This window comes from Sitodiplosis mosellana, unplaced genomic scaffold, assembly GCF_009176505.1.
Source record: "Sitodiplosis mosellana isolate CC-2019 unplaced genomic scaffold, AAFC_SMos_1.0 Smas_scaffold_6167, whole genome shotgun sequence".
NCBI classification, from domain to species: Eukaryota; Metazoa; Arthropoda; class Insecta; order Diptera; family Cecidomyiidae; genus Sitodiplosis; species Sitodiplosis mosellana.
The window spans coordinates 5,079,876-5,105,335 of record NW_022601408.1 but is presented as its reverse complement, the minus strand read 5'-3'; the positions used below and the strand labels follow the sequence as shown (position 1 = coordinate 5,105,335).

The 25,460-nt window shown below is 34.6% G+C and overlaps 1 protein-coding gene across 12 annotated transcripts in view; it reads left to right on the top strand.

Annotated features, from left to right (window-relative positions):
* Positions 1 to 25,460, top strand: part of LOC129575749 (four and a half LIM domains protein 2) — a 58,720-nt gene that overhangs the window by 9,868 nt on the left and 23,392 nt on the right. For 6 of the 12 annotated variants that reach the window (XM_055459736.1, XM_055459738.1, XM_055459737.1 and 3 more), the window contains 3 exons: positions 14,320 to 14,491; positions 14,588 to 14,896; positions 15,249 to 15,392. In XM_055459736.1, the coding sequence (XP_055315711.1) occupies positions 14,320 to 14,491; positions 14,588 to 14,896; positions 15,249 to 15,392 (625 nt within the window). Of the gene's footprint in view, positions 1 to 2,909; positions 3,807 to 7,167; positions 7,483 to 14,319; positions 14,492 to 14,587; positions 14,897 to 15,248; positions 15,393 to 17,403; positions 18,890 to 19,003; positions 19,043 to 21,003; positions 24,422 to 25,460 lie in introns of those variants that run through there. The other 6 variants (XM_055459734.1, XM_055459735.1, XM_055459731.1 and 3 more) reach the window with 6 other exon arrangements.

Genomic DNA, 25,460 nt, shown 5'->3' with positions numbered 1-25,460 from the left:
TTATAGCAGTCTGAAGTTGGTTGCAGTTCAATTGCCTCACCCTGTATTTTTTAAATATTCATTAATTCTGTTTAACAGTATTTGTACTCGTGTTAAAATCAATTAAAAAAGTATCACAAACTGGAGTAGTAACATTATGATAATTCTTATTTTCTTTATGAATTAAAGGTGGCTTAATTGGCACAAACTTGTTATAAAAATCATTGTATGTAGACATCATATGATTGATTGGTTCAAATCTGGAGTAATCACGGTGTCATACTGGTAGAGATAGGAATGCTGTGTCTCTCGTCCAATGCCGTGGTGTTCTAATATTGATTTCGTTCATATTGTGTCAGTAGTTAGAAGTTGGCGGTTAACTACTTGTGTCTCTATAATGTATGCCCGCATATCACCTTATGTACCATTGCGATTTGAGCTATCTTTCTTCGTTCCACAAGCGTAATCATTTTCAATTCCAGCAATCGACATTCGTATGGTGGCAACTTAAATCCATGCGACCATTTCATTTTACGCAGTGCGAATAATAAAATTTTGCTTTTGAACGGACTCAACTCGAGCAATCTTTTCAGCGGCGTATGGGCTCCAAATCTGTGAACCATATTCGATAATCGGTAATACAAATGTGAAAAATAATTTCTTAACTGTCCACGCATCCTCGAATTCTCTTCCAAAATGCTTGATCCATGCTAATCTTGTTTGATTTGGCGGTAATGAATTCAATGTGTGCGTTGAAATTCATGTTCACATCCAAATGTTCACATCTTCTTTGAAAAAATAAAATTCATATCACAGCAGGCGCGAGTGAAGAAAGCATTCTAGTGCTGAAAGTCGAACTCGCCTATATATACACTCAATTTCGAACTTTTTTTCTAAGCAGGTACCCAAGATTCCCTTACAACGAAAAAAGTGTCACATATTATCCCGTTCTCCCCCACACATTAACGGAGCGAGCTCACCCCTATATCACACATAAAAATAATATTCAATATGTTTCTAAAATAAGTTTCTTTTTAAATTTCATTTGATTACTAAAGCATATAACTTTTTGCATTCGGAAAAAGTACATACTCTCCTCTCAACCTCATAGATATGGCAAATTGCTATTTATAACAATAACGCATGGTTCTCATTAAGCATAAAACTACAGTACTCAGAAAATACGAAATATTGCAGACACCACAAAGCGAAATAAATCGAACACGACTTGTTGTATGACATTATACGGCAAGTAGTACTTTATATCTTTTTTTTTCAATTACTAGAAGCGAGATGCATGCTATGCTATAGACTATACTATGCGGTGAGTTAATTGATGATAGCATATAGAAAAGCGAATTTCCAGTTAGCCTTGACTTTATGAAAATTGTCCGCTTGATTGAGCAAAAAAAACGATGCAATAAAAGAGACGAATGGAGAAGGAAAGCCGGTTGATTTATACAAACCTATCTCATGAAAAGACTTAGTAAAATGTTGAAATTGGTGCATAATACCTAGAGATTATATTAATCGTAAATAGTATCCAAACCGTTCATCCATCTGTTGATCGATAAATTGCACGATATGGCTAATTCTTTCTAGCAATGTATTTTAACACATTGTTTGATTTGCTTCGGCGGTTGCTTTTTAAAAAAAATTATTTTCTCTCTATAGAATAAAATTTCGTAGCATAACCATTGGATGTGGTGCGAACCATTTCAAATAAAGCGATTTTCCGATTGAATCACACACATCACATACATCAACTGATTTGCCGGACGATTTATTCATTCTATGTTGCCCGATTCTACATAATGTACAAAAGATGGACGTCCATTTTTAACCAGGCTTTGTTATGCGCTAAATCCATCACGCTGAATAAATTCATGCGATAGATTTATGCGATAAATATGATGCGCTCGCTTTGCGGTTAACGAAGTCTGTTGCTCTTCACTTGTTCACGCATGAACGTTCATGCTTTGCATTGAACGCATCGCCAAGCGGTAGTGAAGAGCAACAGACCTCGTTCACCGCAAAGCGAGCGCATCATATTTATCGCATAAATCTATCGCATGAATTTATTCAGCGTGATGGATTTAGCGCATAACAAAGCCTGTTTTTAACGCATACTCTTATTGTCCATCGACTTAAATTAAACTCTTTTTTATGTATTGATTTTATAAAACTAAGTACAAAAAGGTACAGAATAATTCAATGGAAAAAGATCCCGAATAAATTACTTTTCGAAAATGTTCAATTAGTAATAAATAATATTTAAAAATTTATGCAATGGTACGTATAGTATTTATGCAAATGTTTAATTTTCCGTACAAATTTTGCAACAATTCTACTCGCTGTCGCTCCCTCTCTCGCTCGAATTTCTTGTCCGCTCTTCTCAATCAATATAGCTAACGATAAATGGCTTTCAAATAGATATTTGGATAGGACAAACCATTCCGTGTATCGAAATACGCAATTGTGCACATATGCTCTGCCACATAGTCAAATCCGATCGACTGGCTAATTTTACAACTGGCAAATGAAATAATTGCTGATTTTGACAACACAAACAAATATAATGGTCAAATGGTATCGCAAATTGAGCGAGAAAACATCAAAATGTCACTTGTAAATAAATGTTGAAAGGATTTTCTGCTCCCCTTCGACCGAGTCAACGTGGAATACATTATTGCAGTACACACCTTCAGCTTGTTTGTGAAAATCAAATTTATTAAAGAATTTTCCGCATTATTTTGTCTACCATGTATTTTTGTTTGGGATTCGTTTCCATCAAAATTGATATGCCTTTGTATTGTGTGTTAAGTGCACGTGTTGAATACTGTGGAAGGCAACAACATACATTCGCATGTGTCAACTAGTTTGCGGTCTGTTGAAAAACAAGCTCGCGTCACTAATGTGGTTCTGTGTTCAGTTCATTATTATCTAGCTTTGAACCTGCTGCGCTATGTAGCGTTTTTCTATGGTTCAATGATAATACACGAGAATGAAGCAAAGTACGAAAACAAAATTGAAAGAAATTGTTTAACAATTCGTAGAATTCGTTCATTCTTTTGAAAGATAGCCCTGCGTGCATGAAACGTAAAGTAATAAAATCAAATTTAGTGGTGTGGCTCGGACAGTTATGATTTGGACTGTTCACATTTCGGTGTGTGTGGTGTGGTGCTCTGTCGTGATATTTTAACAAGCGTTTGCACCGTTTACATTTCAGTAGCCTTCTAAGCATGAAACAAAGCAGTTGAAGTACGCGCAAAAATCCGACTTCAGTAGAAAAATCGAAAGTGTTGTTTTTCTGCTTCCATTTGCCCAAATGTAAAAACAATAAAAAAATATATTTATATATATTCGGCAAGAAAAAAAAATAGCCAGATACACTTTAACCCGTAAAAACGCCAACAAAAGATGACGAAAATAGAATGAAGCATCGAATCCAGCGAAAAGGAGTTTTATACACTCTAGAAGGAAGAGAAACTGTCTTCTGTGATTCATGGCATGATTAACAGTGTATATATAAGTGATAGCAGAGAAGCCGATAATAATGACGCTTACTAAGTGTAATATTGAACCAGTGAATCAGTCGTATTGACAGTATGAATGCACGTTCTGTCCATATATAATTTATCGGTATCTATTGTAGATAAACACTAATGCATCTATCGATCATCACAACAAAACACGTATACAGAAAGAAGCGATGTATGTAGCAACAATCGTCGAACAACAAGTGAATGTAGCTTGTACTGTTTGCAGTATTAGAAGCCGATACGATAATTAGTTTTGAATTACAATGATGATCGTGATTTATTCAAGTAAAATATCAAACCACAAGTATTCGATGAACTACACTCATTTGCTCACCCTTTATGTCATATCGAGCTTTCTTCTTTTTAGTGAAATTGATTAGATCTGATTCATGAGAGTCGGTTTGGTTGTTCTATCGTTTGAATGAAATGGCAAAAAATCAACAGAGATTGGATAATGATTCGATTACATTTCCACCTCGTTTTCGCTTATATAACCGTACACAAACCACGAAGGATGGGAGAATATCTCATCAGAGAAAACTCATTCTCGAACCATTCGAACCATAAGGGAGATTTGTTTCCTTCGAATACATCTGAATTGTGAACGCTCTGCATTTGAATTTAAATTCAGCATAATAATAAGTAATCAAGCCTCAACAAGTGGGAAAGAGGAATTCTGCTCATTTTGGGAAATGATTTCCCATCAATTTTCCCTGGTTTTATGTATATATCGTCGCAAATGTGTGCATATAAACAACATCATACAAAAATAAATCAAACGTTCTCAAGAATGCCAACTGAATGAGCACAGAGCGCGTCAATTCAATGACAGCAATAATTTGCATTGCAAACACACTCTCAGGTCTCAGTTGGCATTGCTATTTTGTTGGTGTGTACATATATACATTGGTTGCATGTTATGACTGAATTTTTAAAAAAAATGTTATTTGAAAATGAATTGAATGTAAAAATTCATTCTCAATTTAGGTATTATCATTTAATACAGTTCAAATCAGCAAATTAAAAATTGCAATTTAACTAGAATGTGTAAATGATATACTCTTATTGACAGAAAAATTGAATGCTGACCAAAATGACTTCTAATCTAATCTGAGTAATCTTTATAGCAGATAATGACAAAACTTAGCCAAAAAGTTGCGAACAAAAAGTGCTTAGGTCATCACTGAATTTTCAACAATGGCTGCAATATGAAACCATATGCAATTTGTTCTAGACGGTGAATCTGAAAACTTCAGACACTATAAAAACGAATACGATTAATACGCGTGTACGTTAAACTTGAAATGAGCTGAATAAGACATCGATTTATGTGTCCAAGTGTACAGTGTGAATTATTTTTCTTTGTATCAGTAAAAATAAAATGGAAACATGTCTTGGATTTTTAACTTTTAAAATCGCAGTTCACAGTAAAGTCATAATTCATGTGGATTGATAATAGCAGAAGCAAAGACAAAAACTAAAATAGAGATCAGCATTGAAATAAAATAAGAAAAGCTATAGTTTGGATGACTATACTATGTTATAAAACACAGGGCATAAAGAGAAATGTAAAAGCAATTCAAAAGATCTGTATGTGTCAGCAAACACAAATTTATATCTCTTATAAAATAGCAATGAAAAGTGTCAAACAACTGGCGCTAGACATTAGTTTGTTGTTGATTCTCCTGAAAATAAATAGCTTGACACACTGCTAGTTTCATCGCGTTTCAACCATTTAATAAACAATTCCTTAATAATTTCTTCTGATTCCACCATTTTTTTTCATTTTCATTCAACTCGCCTTATTAATTGAAATATCGTGTGTTTACTCAGATTGCTTTTAAATTCAAAAGTGTTTCGTATGTGCAGATGGAAAGAGACGGGAGCAAGGCTCGGGGAACAATGACGGTAGAGAAACTTTGCCATCAAACGTCTAATCCTATAAATGTTTGGCTTCGTTATAAACAAAACATTTCATTAAGTCATTTTTGATCTCGACCGTCAAATAATCATTCTTGGAATTTTCCTTCCAAAATTGTCACTAATATTTAATGAAATGATCTGTGCGAAGATTGAGAAAGCCAGTCTGCTGACATAAGATTTTCAGTCAATCATTATATCTATTCGTGAGACGTAAAAGAATGTATGTTTTTTTGTCGATTTATATTTTTGAAAAGGAAAGTATGTTTTCTGTTGATTCTATCTGAGTTAAAAGGAAGTATGTTGGCATCCCATATTTTATATAGAACTTTTTTTTTCTTATCATTTTTCGCGCTTTTCGCGGAACTGATAAGAGATAAGAGATAAGAGATAACTGACTTCAGCATTGTTATAGAAGACCTCGAGTGCTACAACTTTGCCGAAGACACCAAGTTGTTATCTCTTATCAGTTCCGCGGAAACCGTGAAAAACCGCGAGGACCCGCTAAAAACGAACATACATTCTTTTAAACATTATTAGTTGCAATGAAACATACTTCTCTTTATTGCTACGAAGTTGGACCAACTTGCGTTCTTTTACGTCTCACTAATAGATGTGTAGTATTTTATTAATTGTTACGCAATTCATTCCATTTCCATATTATGGCTGGCACACAGTTCATGACACTGTCTCAATTACCGAGTCTTGAAGTGTCTCGTATTTGTCAATTTGCCGAACATAAACAACTCCTATCTCGAAAATATATCTTTTTCGGTGAGTTTTAGATAAAAATATGAACATATGAATGTATTTGTTTTCATAATGAATTGTTATTTTTACCTCTTTGTACCACAAAGACCTCATTTTTGCATTGAGTTTAAGGTACGGGTATGATCAATTCATTTATATCAATCTCTCTTAATCCGATCCTAACTAGTCAAATTTTCTATCATTGAGCATTGAGAAATGGGCATTCATTTTTTGTCATAGAATATGAAATTGGTCAATTGAAGTAAATCGACAAACAGAGCCCACAATGGATATCAATCTCTTGTAGGGTTTAAAAACGCGATATTTTTTTCAGTGTTTCCTAAAAACGTTTTTTTACAGATCCGTTATATAACGCCCAAAAAACGTTTTTTTCGTTTTTTATCGTTATTACTGCGGTATTTTGGACTGTCAAAAAAAACACAACAGAAAAATAACGTTTTTTTAACACCGTTTGCGGTATTTGTCGAAACGTTTGTAAACCCTAATCTCTTGTAAGGGGATCCAATGACTAGATCGTAGCAAAATCCGTTAATCGAAACATAAAACTATTTGTCGCTACTTCATAAATGAATCAATGCAAATTAGAGATCCCTTTAGAATATTTGAGAAAAAAATATCTCAAAATGAATTTTATGCACGAAACACATAAGCAATTTTGGAATCAAAGTGGAACATTTCGAAAAAATCTGTAACGTGATTTATGTTTCACTTTAATTCTCAAATTGTTTTTGCGTCTCTTTAGTTCGAAACTTTGCACGTTTCGATTTTTTTAAAATATATCAATGGGATCTCTTAACCACACCTCTGCCATATGAATTAAATCTTCTTCAGCAATTAAATTGAAATGGCGAACATCAATGAACACCAAACGTTTATCTCAGCTTCAGATTTGATCAATTTATTTTGAATTTATAAATTTTGTGCATAAACTGGAAAATCTCGTAAATAAATCTAGTGTTGCAATCAGGAATGTATTTAAAACCAAAGTGATTTTAGAGAACAAAAAAACTAGAGGTTGAACGAACAGTAACAAAAAAAGAACAAAGTAACAATAAATTTAAATCGCTTGAAACCATTGAAATTGCATAGCAAACATAATGCTTGACCTACAACGACACATATACTGTCCAATTTGGACTAATGTAGTACAACCAACGCAACCGGGCGATGCTGCTGTTCAGTGGACCGGCCTGAAATACGCATGTCAAAAAGTATTAGAAACATACTGTAAAGTGTTCGATAAACAGGAGCTGTTCGATCTAATTGTGAGGTACAACACATATTACATAAAGAAACTTTTGACTTGTTGAAAAAAAAACTACAATGAAGAACTATCTGAAGAAACGAAAGTGATTTCAACATTGCTTGCTATTGATTCTTAGCGTTGGTAGAAATTTAACTTATTTATTACTATATATTTGATGGGATGCAGTTAGTTAAGATCAATTAAATTACTGCTCTTAAACTCCATGATGGTTCAGTATGCATTATTTTAAATTGCTGTTAATGGTGTAAGAGAAAGTCAAGAATAAGTATGTAGAAAAAAAAGTCGCAGATAGAGTGATCGAATACGTCGAGCTTAGATTTGACTTTATTATTTGTAAGTTAGCATATATCGATATAAAACACATGGTCATAATATCGCATTGATTATATGCAAAATACGGAATGTAATAAAATTGTAGAGCGCTACTACAAAATAACGACAAAATGTTGTGCAAATTTGTTCGTGCTTAAATCCACTCTGCATGTTTATTCTAACATTATTGCCTTGAAAATGAAAAAAACAATAAGAGGAGCAATATCGCGAAATCATACTATAAACAGCAAAACATGTAAACTTTGCGGATTTAATTTCAATTGTATTTTATTTCATTTCTAATTTATTTGGGATACTTCTTAAGTATTTTTTTCATTGTTTCGGCATTATTGTTCGAATAAACATGCCGGAGTAAATTTAACACTTTAATTGTCCCGTGATTTTGCAACATATTCCTGTCCCTCGGGCGTACAATGCCCGAAGTGTATTTTGTATGAAAACTGGACTGTGATAAGAGATAACGATTCGGTATGTTCAGCAAAGTAGTAGTACTCAACCTGCTCTACAACTTTGCTGAAGACAAAAGTCATTTATCTCTTGTAAGTTCCTTGAAAAATAGAGCGAGTTGAGTACTAAAACATTGCTTAAGAATACCAAATCGTTATTTCTTATCACAGTCCAGTTTTCATACAAAATGGGGCATTGTAAGGGACAGGCAAAGCACATGTGTGTGGGAGGTAATATCTCACACATGCTTACACATATACGTACAAGAAATTTCATTGGTGTGTAGCTAAAGGTTCAAGTTATCGAACGGTATCAATTTCAATTTTTTTTGTTAGTTTTATTAGTATTTCAAAGTCGCCTCGGGCATTGTACGCCCGAGAGACAGGCAAAGTGTTAAGCGCAAACAAATTTGACCGTCATTCTAGAGTGGTGCTCTAGAGTTTTTCATCTCAATATTATAACCACGTGCTATAAAAGCCCTAGCATATATCCCTATACCCTCTATAAAACTGAGTCTAATTAGTCAGGCTAATACCTAGGGGAATTTAACTCTTACGAGTTCAGCATGTTTTTTGCCAGTTTGCTTGATTCGCGGGAGTTCGACGCGTTCGTTGTACGTACTGACGCGCACGGTCACAAGTTTACACAAGTTTGTTTATGGTTTTGCGCGTTTTTCAAGTTGTTATTTGACAATTAAAACGCGTTTCAAGCTAAAAATCGGTTGTTTACGTGTATAAAGATTTTTCACATCCTTTCCAAAAGTTCAAAGATTTATATAATTATAAAATGGACAAAGGAAATATTTTTAAAGAGCTGGAGAAAGTGTTGAAGAAAAAGTTAATCCAGATATAATAAATGGAACGACTGATGTGTGCGCGTCGTCCAGCTACAAGTTTGCACACGAACTCGCGCGCGTTCGCGCATGTTGTTTTAATACGGAACTTGTCAACTGAGTGGAATCATGCAAGTTCTCTGGTGAATGTAACAATTTCGTGCGCGTTTATATCATTTTTTTACAAGTTTTCACGTAGTTAAATCCCCCTAGGCTAATACACGGTCGTAGAAAAAAAGAAAATGCGCGCACAGTTAGAAAATTAAAATATTCCATAGGTTCAAATGGGGAAATTCTAGTTCGTATCCGTTTTCAAAACAGTAGTTGTTGGGACTTTTGGATTCGAGTTTGGGATTTGATTCTCGTGTAAAAGTAAAACTCAGAAAATGCAATTCTCATGGACAAATGTTTGCTTTCGTTCATTTTAATTGACCGTACCATTTTTTTCACAATTCAAAATAATATAAAAATTGTTATGCCAACAGAGAGCGCAGAGAACCTCAAACGCGCGCGGTGTTGTTCAGTCCTCTGCGCTTTCCCCTTCGTCTCTGTTAGCATAGGGGAGTCTTAAATAAATTTATAAACATCGTAAAAAATAATAGATTTTACTTGATTACTTAATTTTGAGATAAATGACTTGAAATACGGGTGCGTCGGTTTGCCCTGAAAAAATGGTGGTCGGAAAATTGGCCAAATGTTTCTCCGGGTCTCATACCATTGATATATGATATAACGATAAGTCGGATTGTAGGGAGATTTTAAATATTAAAAAAAGTGCGTCGAATAGCCCCTACCATTTTAATTTCATTTTCAATAAATTTTCTCATTTTAGTATTCACACAGAAAAAAGAATATGAAAAACAACACAGAAAGATCAATCAAAATAGGATTTATGCGAAAAATCGTGTAAAACGATAAAATATCGTGTAATTTGAAATAAATCAATGTCAATACTATTACCCGATGTACGAATCCGTCAAATATATGCGTCAACTTTGAAACATTAAAGATTACACGATATTTTAACGTTTTTACACGATTTGCCGCATAAATCCTATTTTAATTGATATTACTGTGTTGTTTTTTATATCGTTTTTCAGTGTGTTGGTACTTCAGTTTAGTACATCAACTGTGTTAATTTAACACTGCATACCGTCAATCAAAATCACAGAGAACTAATGAAAAAATGTAATCACGAGAGCAAACTTGGGTTCAAGAGAATAGCATTTTGCTTTTCTACGTTTTTTCTGTGTTTTTCTTTTGTATTTTATACGGATACCTTAGGTTTTGGATCTGTAAATTTTTGAATTTGGGATTTTTCAGAAGAAAAAAAAAATACAAAAGAAATAAAAAAAAGCCGGAAAAAGTGGAACATTTCCAGCTATGCTGAGTGGTTAAACCACACTTAAGTGATGCTTGTAGACAATGACTGTTTAACGGCGAATCTTGTCATCAACCAAGTCATCCAATGGATTGCTCTCGATGATTATTAATAAACTACACGACCTTCATCAAAAACTTACATATGAAATTGGGCATAAAACTACGGAAAGTAACACTTCTCATCTTCATTGTGTGCAAATTTATAATATACGTTGGTTGTTATATCAATTGGATGTTGCAGCCTTATAACAATTGGACCATATAAATATAAATGACGTACAATCAACTGGGTATAGCATTTTCACTTATGAAATGGTACAATGTAAATAGAGAGTACGAATCTAAAACAAGAGGAAATAAAAATGGACAAACGACCATAGAGCCGACCGACCACCCAAAACCAACGCAACCAATGTTATAGCAACGATGGCGAAAACAGTCAGAGTGCTTGCGTCATTCTTCATAATGACAACAAAATTGTCTGCTAACAAGAAAATTATAAAAATAAATGTTCCGTAAAAATGGTAAAAATATCCTTGTTTGTTTGTGTGTGTGCAATTTTTCGAACACAGAACCGTAGCGGTTTGTATTATTGATTTACCAAAAAAAAATATAGACAGAATCATTGTGGGTGAATATAGAAAGAATGTATCAATATCCTTTTTGAGTTTGAGTTTTTATTCAAGTTGAGTAAGTAGTAATGAAACATTTGATTGGTTTTGCGGGCATCATTACACTATCAGAAAATCGTATACAGTGAATGACATGTTTGTAGAGCGATGAGCAATGAGCTTTCATTGTGTAGAAGGAAAATGTTGTATTATAGGTGGGGTCAATAAAAAAATGTAGAGCGCCATGAATTTCGTACAGCGGAATTCAGTACTAATTGGTGTGATTTCGTGGTATTTCACAATATGTCGAAATCACTTACGTCTATTTACAGCTCATTCACACCAATTGGTACTGAATTTTGCCGCACGAAATCCACGGCGCCCCACGATTTCACACTTCGTATACGAACACAGAACCTTAGCGGTTTGTAATAAAATCAATGCGAGATTATAAGTTTGTGTATATATTACACTGGAAGCGATTCGTTGTAAAGTGCGATGCAAAATCACAATACGAATTCGTAAAAATATTTTCGTAGAATGTACGAATACATCGTACAATGTACAATGATTTTCACGCGATGCAAAACTACGAATGGCTTCGAAAATAGTGCAAATATTTGTTTTGAGTGTGCATATACTACATGCAATGGAGCCGTATGTGCTACGTTAACAACGTATTTCCCGTGTATACGAAAAATCATTCCAACCGCCTGAATGCACATTTTTTTATTGTCAGAGAAATCGTTGTATGATTTCGGTGTTAACAAAGCAGTTTAGTTGAAAATCCGCTTGATGCCGCCTCTGTAAATACCATACGCAACCTACTTCTTCAATGAGTCATGATTGACTACATGATTTTGGGTTGAATTTTTTGGGGTTGACATGTTCGGCAAAGTTTCCGTGCTCAACAAGGAAATATAATGTATACATAAACGTAGACACAGTACATACATTTAATACATGAATTACATGCATTGTAATTTGTTAATAAATTCATCGTGCGGTATGTGGACACAATGACATTTTCTCGTCACAAAATTCGTAAGTTCATTCATTTATGAACATTTTGCTCCACACAGGTTTCTATACTGTATGGGGACTTGTCGATCAAACAAGCTGAGCTCTTTCTGCCATTCATACTGGTGCATACTTCCGATATTCTTCAATCTTATTTCAAATGTCATTTGTGTGTATCTTCTTCGATTGTGTTTTTCAACACAAACGATAGCGGAGAACGTGATAATCTGGGACATCACTCTTTTCTCACACTGGGCAGCACCAAATGTCAAAACGACTATATATGTAAATGTGCATTAGAATGGCAATCATTCGAAGTGCACAGTCTCTGCTCTTAGCCTGCTACACGCCGTGCTAGAGCACGGTTTGTGTTTTTGCCACTTCACAGAACGGTTTTTCGACTTCACAGGAACGTGAATATCTTTTTTATTTTTTCTGTGCACGTGATTAGATGATAAGCACAATTTGCAGCTCGAGTACGTTATCTTTTTACACGATTTGTTGCATAAATCCTATTTCATAATGTATAATGTTTATTTACTTATGAAATTTTGTTTTTGTATGTACAATGAAATTTTTCTGTTTATGAGATTCAGTCGCTAGACTTTACAGCATATGAAATATCTATATATATAAAACTGAATGTTCGTCTGTCTGTCCTACTTTTTTTATTTTCACGATTTTTTGATTCTTGGTTTTGTTAATGAATATGCTGTTAGAGCTCTCGCGGCTTAAATAGCAGATTCACATATCAGTTTTGATTTTCGAATTGAATTTTCAGAAGTTTGAAGAACAATTTTTTTAATTGTTTTACCGAACTCACAATGAGCTGTGTATTAATCATATACTGTCATATTTTTTCACGCTGGTGGCGCACCTAGCCCATGGATGGATGTACTATGGGTTAGCTGAACTATGTAACTGAATGTCAAGTTGGTTGTGTATGAATTTTGACAAAACTTCTGCGGCCATCACCTAGTTGCGCCACATATCACATCGTTCCATAGACATTGTGAGTTCGGTTTTACGATACAACGTACATTAATGTGGATTGACGGCAATGAAATATTATATGCGTTTTATTGTAGAAATAAACTGTTTCTAACAAACTCGCTTCGCTCGCCGTTTCGGCTAGTTATAGATAAAATCAGAGATTACTATGGGATATTATTATTCATATGGGATAGAAATATCGCATAAAAATAACAGATATTTTTCACGCGTTGCATTCAACGTTCAACGCGTCCAATGTTCAGAGTCCAAAAACATCTAATATTTTTCGCGCGTTGTGTTCAGCGAAACGCATAAATACACAATGGCGATTCTGCACACACAGAGTCACTGTTTTTTCGTTACACTCTTCACACTTGCGATGAGCTGCGCGGAGCGTGCATGCACATGTTTCGCTCACTTCTTTCTTTGAACACTCTTCGTGTGTCAACACAATATCTGTGTGTGTATCGCTTGTGCCGTCGTTTGTAAACGACGTCAATGAGCTGCGCGATGCATGCATTTATATGTTTTGCTCTTTTATTTCGATCGACACTCTTCGTTCCCAGCTCATTGACGTCGTTTACAAGCAGCTCGTCGTAAGAGTGAAGAGTATAACGAAAAAGCAGCGACTCTGTGCGTGCAGAATCGCTATTGTGTATTTATGCATTTCGCTGAACACAACGCGCGAAAAATATTAGATGTTTTTGGACTCTGAACATTGAACGCATTGAACGTTGAACGCAACGCGTGAAAAATATCTGTTATTTTAATGCGATATTTTTATCCCATATGAATGAAAATATCCCATAGTAATCTCTGGATAAAATTGCTTTGAGGCAATTTTTGGTGTTTGTTGTAATAAAAAAAAATTAAATCCTATTTTGATTGATCTTACTGTGTACTTTTTTATATTCTTCTTCTTGTGTGTAGACATCTCCTAGTAAGAGGTATTTGAAATTTAAAAAAAAGAAGGAGAAGAAAAATGGAATTTGGACCTTTACATTTAATTTAAAAAGATTCATTTATTTTTGGTACATTAAATTATGGCATAATTTCATTCTGTGACAAATATTTTCTACCGGCATTGGTATTTCGAAATGAGTGCAATTGTAAGATACGAGCAATTTTCAGGGGTTGAGTCTTTTTAGAAATTTTATCATCTTTTCCATGATCCATAAGATTTAAAGCTAATGTTCCGAATTTCTTCTCTTGTCGTTTCAGGAAAACGTGTTTAGTATGCAAATGTCCGCGGGAAAATCATGCTATTTACCAGGAACAAGTGACTTCAGTTAAAGAAAGACTAGGGTTCAAGCCAACGGCAAATATATCTACATTGAATGCACAACAGTTAGGATATACATGGGTTCCACCGGGAATTACGACTGCAAATAAGGTAATGTTCTTTCGCATTTTTAATAAGCGCAAAACGGAAATAATTCAATGAAACATGCAATCTAATAGAATTTTTTTGGGTTTGCTTTGCATCTAGATTCGTCAATATTTTGATTTACTACCTGAAGACAAGGTGCCAAAAATAAATACGCCGGGTGAGCAATATCGTGAGCAACAGTTATCATTTCAATGGCCCAAACAGGATCTCGCTTTGGCGTACTGTAATCATATTGAACCGCAAAATAACGCATCGTATGAGGATTTTGTTGCTGGGCGTAATGAAATTGCTCTAGATATTGCGTATATTAAGGATAACATCAATAGCGTACCGGTAACGTGTGTCAATTGTGATGATAATATCGAGCAGGGTGACTTAGCTGTGATCGCTCCAAAATTTGGTGATGAAGTTAGTACAAAATATAATGTCGTAATAAAATAGCTTGAACTTCTAAAATATAGTAGGTACAAATCAGACAGACTAGTTATTGGAAAATAATTGAAATTTTCAACACTGAAATGTCGACATTTTCAGTGCTTTTACTTGTATCTTCATTAAAAAGTAATTAGAATTGATATAATAATAGATTTCTTTGGGTTGGTATTATTCTCTGTTTGATAGAAATTCAATCGAACAACGATTAATTATTTTGTTTTAATTTAGAAAAATCAATGTATATAACGGCGTCAGTTTGCGCCCAAGAACCAATCATTTTCTGCTTACCAATGATAACGAGTTTTTCTTCCATTTATTCCAAAAGGTCCTATGGCATCCGAAATGTTTTACATGCTCGATTTGTAATGAGCTGCTTGTTGACTTGTCCTACTGCGTTCATGATGACAAACTTTATTGTGAACGACATTATGCTGAAGTGTTGAAACCACGTTGCAACGCATGTGATGAAGTAAGTGTGCCCATTTTCCTGTAAATGTGTATTCGTGTAAAATTGATAGTCGCGTGCCCTATTCCGAAATCCGAGCGCTTGGATAAATTCCAAGGTATTCACTTTAATTTGATGGCGCGCCCCTTTCCATTCCAAAATGACAACAATCGTCACATGGGCTTCGTACTGAATCACACACCGTTAGCCATTCTCACCTTTACTATGCAGTTTTCTTATATTTCTATTAAGCCCTACTGAAGTTACCCTTATCAGTTGTCTTTATCGCAAGCAACGCACCCACCTCAACAACATCATTGTTATTATAGTCGTATATTCGAAGGAAAAGACTATGTACCATTGACATTTTCAAATGGGACAAAAAAAAGAATCTAATCCAATATATGGACATCGAACGCGCGTCTTGGCAACTATAGCTACCATAACCCAGATAAAATGTACGCAAAAAATAACATGCAAAAACTATAGGAAAATGATATATATGCATATGTATATATAGTTTGTCATTGAAGCAACAATAAATACGCGGTTATACCTCGAATGAAAATGAAAGTGATGGGCATAACGGCAATCAACTCTACGTTAATCTAACGCCAATTCAGTATTCATCAAATCTTGGAAAGTTTAGCAGTTCAATCAATTTTGATTATTTTGAAGGCAGTAATTGACGTGCCAAATAGTGTATTGAAAAATCAGTTTGTGCAGAAAATTCAACGAATAATATATTTAGAGTAATAGGTACATTTATATTACGAAATAATTCAGTGATAATTTGTATCCATCACATTATCTTCAACAATAGAATGAAATCATGTATAATAACATCGTATATTCCATATTCTACACATCATTCAAAGGCTGTTCACCAATTTAAATCAAAAGGTGCTTTAGAAGTAGTAAATTGGAACGGACTTGTAAAACGGTGTTTTGCACCCAGATTAGGGGCTCAAAAAGCTGTGCGTTGATGAGTTATTTACACAAATTTCAGAAGAAAATCGCTACAAAATTGAATTAATTTCATTTTCAAATTTTATACCTTTGGGAACGTTTGGAGATTTTAAGTCCCACAAATCTTATTTGTGCAGAAGACTTAATTTTTTTGTTTTTTTTAACGATTTTCTCAATTTCATACAAACCTGCGTTTAAAAATCTTAATTGTTCAGAAAATTCATGTTTTTCTACAAAAACAAACTAATCAAGTTATCCGATTACGATATTGCACTGTAATTTGATATTCATGATGAAATTCACTGGGCCGACAAAAGTTTTCTTTGTCAAATCGTTCATTCCGTTCCTTCTGCGAAAACCAAATTATTATTAATAATTTATGACTTTTTGTTGATGCAATTCATAGACGAATTCCATTTGCGCAAATGTCCAAATCACGTTGAATTCGTGGACATACAACACATACATGGACACAAGTCATTCTGAGCCAGTTGGCTTTCGCATTGAGTCAGTCCCACACAAAAAATTATATGCTGATGCATTCATTCACACTGTTTTCTGCTGCTAAGTGAATTTGATAAAGTGAATTTGTTCATGGTTGCTTCGAGCCATTTGAATATTTTTATAGTGGATTATTTCGAATTTTGCATTTTAAATCCGATATGTACCTATATACAACCGAGTTCAACCCTCTGACTTCGGCAGAGTTTCGGTAATATGTATGCTCTATTTCAATCAGTTAATAATAGTTTTCTGTTCATGCATTTATTACTATTCCTCATTATAAATCGTAAGCAATAAACGAAATGTGTGAAAAAGAAAGAGTAAGAAGGACTCCCTCTGAAAGAGAAGGAGGGAGAGTGAGCTTTGCATCGTGCAGTTGTGTATAGTACGAAGCACAAGATTCAAATGTAAATTGAGATCACGTTGCAGTTGTCATATCATACAGATTTTAATTTATATGTTATGTAAATATTCTATGTGACATGCATCTTTCGTGTCTCTGTGCCATTGCAATGTGAACACTTTGCTCAAATCACATTGCGGACGTATGCATAAATACATATCTATTTATTGTCGAACAACTCGAACGGCAGAACAAATGCCATGGCAAATCGAGTCAAAACAATTAAAATTAGACGCACATGTAGTACAAAGAAAACGTTTGGCGACAGTGCGCAGTAAAGTCACATGTACGCCCTGTCCTTAAACAAACAATAAATAGTGAACTAAACCAACAACTAAAACTACTTATACACATAGAATAGAAAAAAATCGCAAAATTTTGCGATCAAGTTTGATTGGGTGTTCGTTGAAATCATTTTTCAATCACTCACAAAATATATATAAAATACGAACGATATTTTTCGAAGTCTTTTACGAAACCATCGAAAACCGAGCATAGAATAATTAAAGTTTCAACAAAAAAAGTAGATAATTTGATCGATTATAAGTTAATTGTGTTCGATAGACCAAAGGAATAGTGCACTTGAAAAACAGGTGACGATAAGAAAAATTTGTGATTATGTGCTGTCCATTTATTTGATATACAGTTTGGCCGTATTTCCTCTAATAACTTTCGTATAATCACCTACCGGAATAAAAAGGGACCGTTTTAGCTGATTTGCACAACAATGGGATTGTTACTGTCGATTCTATTCAGCTATGTAGGTGCCATGGAGCTGATATTCATTGTACGTGATATTGTTCACCAAGTCGGCTTGCACCACGAACAGATGAAATTGAATCAAAGCCCGTCAAAAACCACGTCCGCATCATCATCATCATTTTCACTTCTCGATTTACAACAAAATTTACGTAAATCCATAAAATCGGCACACGAACGTTTACACGAAACTGACACAATTCAATCGATGGCCGATGGAGTTCAATATGAACAAGGTTATCGTGTTCCAAATGATGGTGAACAAAATACTTTAAATCGTTGGATGGAGGCACGAGCCAGTGTTACAATCGAGCCGTCGCACAATTCAAATTTCAATAGTTTTGAAAATAATTGTGCTGTAAAAACATGGACTGCAGCTACAAATACTCAGAACGACGACACGTTCGTCGAAGATGATTCCCTGCGCAGTAGTAACTTAAGTGTAGAAACAGTAATAGAATACCGAAAAAATGATGATCGATCAAGTCAAATCGATAGCGACGACCTCAGGAAAAATGGTAGCGATGACGATGTGCATCCAAACATCCACTTCGACGAATACTCACAGGACTATTTACACGCCTTGGATGGAATTGCAAAGAAAGGGCAAAGGAAAAATGAAGAATCGCGACGACGGAAAAGTTATAAAATGTTCACGGGTGGTCATTCGGGCGGTGATATTTTACTAAGGCGCCGATCAGAGGATATTGATGGTGAAACGGATAATCCCTGGGGTGAACTGAAACCAGAAAGTTTTCATAACGGGTTGTGGAAGCGGGAGCGTGCCATATCGATAGCAGAGAACGAGGAAATGATGGCTTTTGTTGATGACAAATCGTGTCATGAGTGTCCACTCAACAGCATCTCATCAGCTGAAAACAAAAACGTAAGACATTTTCTCATTTCTTGTGATTGTGATTGAGCGGAAAATTGTATTTTGTGCGTTTCAATGTTATCGAGCTGTTCAGTAAAAAAACGATTAAAATGGTATTTTCCGTAGGGAAAAACGAGTGGATTTCATGGAGAAAGAGAGTCAGATGTAAGTAGCGAAAATCAATTTATTTCGAGCGATAATTCTGAAGGAATCATTCGCCCGGGTGGCAATACTATTGACACAATACGAAAGCTGCCGGAAATATTCATCAATGGCTCGGATATGGCTGTTGAAGATGGCCAAATGAGTGAATTCATAGATTACATTGAAAATTTCGACAATGACGACGCCCCAGTAACGAGTAAGTTTCAGTTGAAAGAGTATTTGGAACAACCAGAATCCTTACGTTACACAAGCTTTATTTATGCTGATAAAAATGATGAAGATGAATTAGAAGATATTTCAATTGTTGAAAGCGTTGAATATGAACCGAAGGATTTGGCAAATGAAAACAAATCGAGCAATTTTAGCTCGAAACGAGCTATAAATAATCGCAAGCCAAACATGTTTGGGTTGGCAACGCCAGAACACTTGAATTATGACAAAAATAACAGCCAGTACATGTACAGGCCAGTGATTCGAATAACACCGACCGAAGATGAACGTATTGAACAATTTTTGCATGATGAAAATTGCGAAAAAATCAATGCTGCAGAAGATCATTTTATCACTGAAGTACTCATAAAATCAAAGACAACTCAAATGTTTTATTGCAACGATGAAAATACAAGTGATGTAGAATCATTCGAGTCAGAATCACGCGTCAATAGCCCCACTTTGAATACGATGCGTCGTGAAAGTCTTTTATCAGACGGCGATTCTGACCCAATCCAATTTGAATGCAAACAATCAACGGATCCAAATCGCTTTTATAACCGAGAAGATAGTTCTGCATCGAATAAATCAAATGTGCTTTTCGAACGTTCGCAATCAAGATTCTCCGAGCTGGAATACATTAAAGGACGAGATGATTGGAAAGACAGTTATTTACGCTATGACATTAGCGAAGAAATCGACGCCGATACCTATCATCACCATAGGAGACACAGTGAGACGGTAGATACTTTAGAATATATTCGTGGACGTGAAGACTGGCTGCAAAATGAGCTACACCATGCTGGCAGAAATAGCTTACCGAGAATTTTCGAAATGATTGAACCAAAAATCGTAATCCAAGACGAAATCGACAGTGATGAATATCATCACAATTTCTTTCAGAATGAAACCTTTTATTTGTTCAACGGTAAAACTAGGCAAGAGAAAAAAACGTTCAAAAACAGTATACAAAGCAACAATTTCTGTGAGATTGAAAATGTCAATGGTTCGAATAATTCTGATTGTAAAGTCCCGGAATGGACCGACAATGTTGAAATTGTCTCAAGTATAGACGGATCTATGGTTTCTTCAGCAAATGGTATTCCTAACGAAAGCAATGAAATTAATGAAGCTATCAAAGATTTGATAACACATAAAACGCCAAGTAGAGAAGACATAGAAATTACTGTATTGGATTTGGCCTCCGATATGGTTTCTGATCAACAACAAAAAATGTATAATCCTGTCATTGTGATTGACGAAGCAACAGAAGGCAATCAAGAAACTCCCATCGAATTGAATTTGAAGCAAATGCTTGATACAGCGAGTCCGGAACCTGCCGATATTCCCGCCTCATTCGAGAATACAGACACCAACAATACGCTGAGTGCAGAAAGCATCCGGACAGAGAATAACAATGATGACAATCATCGGAATACAAATCTACTATCAAATGAGATTAATCAATTTTTGACATCAGAAATTATGAGCGAAATGAAAAGTCGCCGTGATGATGAAAAAGGAATGAATTTATTGGAAATGTTTGAAGTCACCGAAGTCACACAACAAAACAATAGAAGTGTTCGTGCAACGAGTGAAAAGCTGGATTCAATGAGTCAAAGTTTATTAAAATCAAACGAGCAGAAACCACGACGAACTTCAAGTTTTGAAAATGTTGAAGATTTGATTCGAGACGTCAGTAATGGCCCATGGTTTCACAAATAGTGGGTCCAAAAAAGTACTTTGCAATATTGAACGAAGAAAATAAAATCATTGACAACGAATGTTTTTCATTTTCCTTAATTCAGTCTTACTATAATCAGAGATCATTTCTATTGTAAATTTTTAACGATTAAAAACAGTACGCCTTCTTTAACTCCATAACCTTTATTAAAAAGAGATGTTGAAAAATAAATTACACGCTTTGGAGCTCTTGCTTATTATTCCCTTTTCCATTACTAAACTAGTTACATTCTATTAGTATTCCCTTTTCCATTACTAAACTAGTTACATTCTATTAGAGATGTGATTCAGTCTTAGTACTTCTTTTTCAAATTAAATTAGAAACGAAAGCAAGAGAAAAGGCAACGCATCTTTTATCCAATACTAAATACACAACTAAATAGAATGAAGCGAAGACTCATAATACAATATCTTGGCATTGATTCAATTCAGATGATTTGTCGTAGGTTTGTTGAATAGCGCGTTATTCGATTATTATAAGTTGAATCAGCTTCCAACTTTATTCGGTCTTGTGAATTCGAATTGAGTTTGGTTCACAGAAATGTAAGTGAAATGGTCCGTACACGAATGCAATAAATTTATAGAAAAATGTGAATAACGAATGATTTGGCTTTAAGCTACCTGCAAGCTATCATGAAACTCATTTTCAGATTCGAATTTTTTGCGAAAAGAAAAATACTTGTATCACTCGGCACATGTCTAACAGAAAAGAGTTTGTGTACAGCGTAAAAAATCTGACGGTGGAGAGTTTCGAAAAATCATTATGATACGCAACTAGTTTTATCAGTGTTATAAATATTGAAAGCTGACGCCAAATACTCTTCTGTCATTGTTAGCATTAAAATGTATTAAAACATCAGAAACATATTCACATGGAAACACTGAATCGACAGCATCAATTTGAGCCACAAAATGTAAGCGATTGTGTTTATGTGTCAATCCCTCGTGTAGTTTCGCTCCGCACATTGAACGTTGAAATCCAAACAATCATCGATCTATGTGAGAACTCCCAATATTTATGATTGTAAATAAAGATGGATCACTTTGGTATATTAAGCAATATAATATGCCATTAGAAAATATAATATTATTTATGTTTATGTATTAAATGGATGAAACAAGACATTTGCTCTTGATTTCACTGTACAATGTTCCGCTTTGACACACATTTAACCACAAATATTTTCGTTTGAAATGATTCCCTGACGTAACACTTTGATATCGAATTCGATTACTTCTACATTTTTTGTTTGGACCAATTTCATTTCGTTTTGTTTGTGGAAGCAAGGCGATACTCATAGATAGTACATGATTTGTAGAAGATATTGTCGTTTCGATCTGGGATTTCGTTTGAACATTTATTCATTCTATTTTAATAATTGTATTTTTTACGTGCAATTTTTTTATTTTAATTCTGAGTCTGACTCTTACTTTACTGATATTTTATGCCTGTCGCTTAAATTTTTCCAAGGCTAACGTGACTTTTGATCGTCGCATCTAAAATGAAAATAAAATTATTCAGAAAATCTCCAACACCGTTTCAAATGTAAAATGACTGGAATTTCAACTATATTTTCAATGAAGCTGTCATTTCGGAATATTCTGAAGATGAGTAAATATCTTTTTCTTGTATGATAAAAGGCCGTCTTGGCCAAAAGCACACCAACCGAAATCAGAAACATATTTCAATCGAATATATTTCGTTCATAGTTATCACGCGGATTGTGGAAAAAGTGGTTCATAAAAATAGCCGTGGATCAATTGATTTCTTTAATTGAAATTAAATTATTGCCGAAAAAAAAGAATTGAATTATTCGAGAATTCCTTGTTTTTCCAAGACTGATTTCAAAGTAGACTGTGAATAACTCACGCCTTCATGCTCATGCCTCCGTCTCGGCAAAATTTAATCGCAATTTTTTTTTATTGATTCTACCAAATAATTACAATCCATGTAGATCGACTGAGTTTTTGTCCATTTGTGAGCGTGCGTGAGCTCAAGTGTGTTCAGCTGTGGTTAACGCTTTGTGTTGTTGTTAATTTTTAATGAATTTTCTACGTTGTGGTCTAGCGGCGAATGCGCCAAAATAATATATAAATAGAAATCGTTATGAGGATCGTTGAAATAAATAGATCACAATGTCAGATTAACATCGTTCTATTCTCAACCAAGTGCGTGTATGTTTCTTGAAGCTTTCCACATGCCAAGCTATTTTCTAACGGGACAGCGCATGAATTTTATTTCAATTCAACGGCATTTGGCTTGGAGTGTCTTTTGAAGTCATTTCATTTTGAAAATTGAATAGCGGAATCGATCCGGGCACCTAAACGCTTGCGGTACACGCTGAAAATATCTGGCCGTATGCCATAAATCAGTAAACAGTTGTATCGCACAAAACTCGCCATACCGAAGTCAAGCATGATTCGATCATCGTTGTTCGAACATATTACAAATGCAATGACACATCGGCAATATTTCTTGTTGTTTCATATTTCTTCCGAACAATTCATTTTGAGAATGCGCCTCGTTGTCGTTTATTTTATTTCATTTCATTTCATTTTTGCTGTTGTATTTGGTTTACTGATCGTTATTGCGTTTTCGGATGCGCTTAACATCAACGTTTCAGAATTTTCCGAAGCACAGAAATATTTCTAAAAATACCAATGTGGTAGTTGCGGTACTTTTGTTGTATATATGTTTCGATATTTGCTCGTTTTACGATAAACCATAGCACAACAACTTGAAGGCAACATATATTTCCATTTTTTTTCTTGTTGCCTGTTTTGTAGTTGCGTCAGCTTTGTTGTTAAGATCAAACAGCTCTCTCTCTCTCTCTCACTCTTTTCCTCTTCCTCTCTTTCTTGAGAAAATGCAATACAAACAAGATCGGCGATAAAAGTGAAACGTCCGCAGCGGTAATGTCGTAGGTTTGCGGTGCGTTACTCCTTAGTTTCATCGAAAATAAGCTGACTGCCTAAATATTTTTAAGAAACATACGTCTGAGGCTCAGAGCGTTTTTCATTTGTTCGCGTGTCAGAAAAGAATTCCTTCTGGAAATAGCAGTTTTGTATTACGGTGTCGCGACAGCTTGTGTGCACTTGTCTCTTCGATTATATTGAATTGGAAAATATTCTGAGCGATATTTCGTTCGTAATAATTCTTTGGTTTCCGTTCGGTGTCATTCATTTCGTTGATTTTTCCAAGAAAATTAAAAAAAATTGAACGTATTGATTTGTGAAAAAAAAATAGTTTAACTACGGTATAAACAACATGGCTGATGTTGAAGTCAGACGGGACAGTCTGATAAATGAGACAACCACCAAGAAAACGCGTAAAGTTAAGAAAACTAAGCGTCGTGAATCGGCCGATCAAGGTTCAGAAATCACTATTACGGAAGTTGAACAAACTGGTGACCAAGATGAAGAGGGGTATGTGGATGAACGGAAATCTTCTTGTTTTGTTTGTAGTCACTTATTCTCACCATACACACAAACACACACACACCAGTACATATGATTTCAACGGTGATTTGTGCCATTTGCAACAGTCAATTGCACTAGGTCAGCTAATTATTTTGCTATTTGCAGCAACCTTTATATTGACACTATAGATACAACTGAAGGAAAGTGTATGAATAGCAAATAGACTTAATTGCACCTAGTGCAATGTCAATGCAAATTAATTTACAGAAGAAAGTACATACGTGTTGCTTGCGTTGACAATATGACTGACCAGTTCATTTCACATACCCCTTCTTAATATAAAAAGGTACCTATTTAAGCCATGCATATTCTTATAATGAAATTTATTTGTACTATAGTATTTTAATATTAGAAAGTTTGTTGCGGAATATTGTTCTTAAGTGCTCGAAAAATTCACGACCGAGTTAAAATGACAAAAAAATAAAAAGAATAAAGCAAAACGTGGATAAATATTTCATCAATTACATCATCATCGCCGTTTTAGAAGCCTGATAGTAATATGTGACTAAGTGAAACCATTAGTACGATTGACGATAAATTGTATGAAAATACAGTACAAATCAAATTACCCGACCTAAAGGAACACTCCCATCTATTCCATCATCCATTATTAATATATGATGTATTTGAATCGTACGAAGAAAAACATATAATTTATTTATTTGGGCTTATTTTGTGAGTATTGTTCGTCAAATGTGTCGGCTCCAATCTCAACCTGAACTGGAATGAAAGGAACTTTGCTCGTGCAATTATTTAATTGGTTCATCTTTTCTATTATATTTTTTTATTATGCATTTTGAATTGATCAAATTGAATCCATATAAATCGATTTTATCATATTTATGTGATATAATGTGCTTAGGTATCGTCAATGCCACAAAGTTTTTCAAATGTGAATATATGCGCCATACTGATATACATATATAGTTTGTACATTTGCATACGCTAAAGTCAAAAAAAAAAAAAACAATTTGTCTGCACTCTT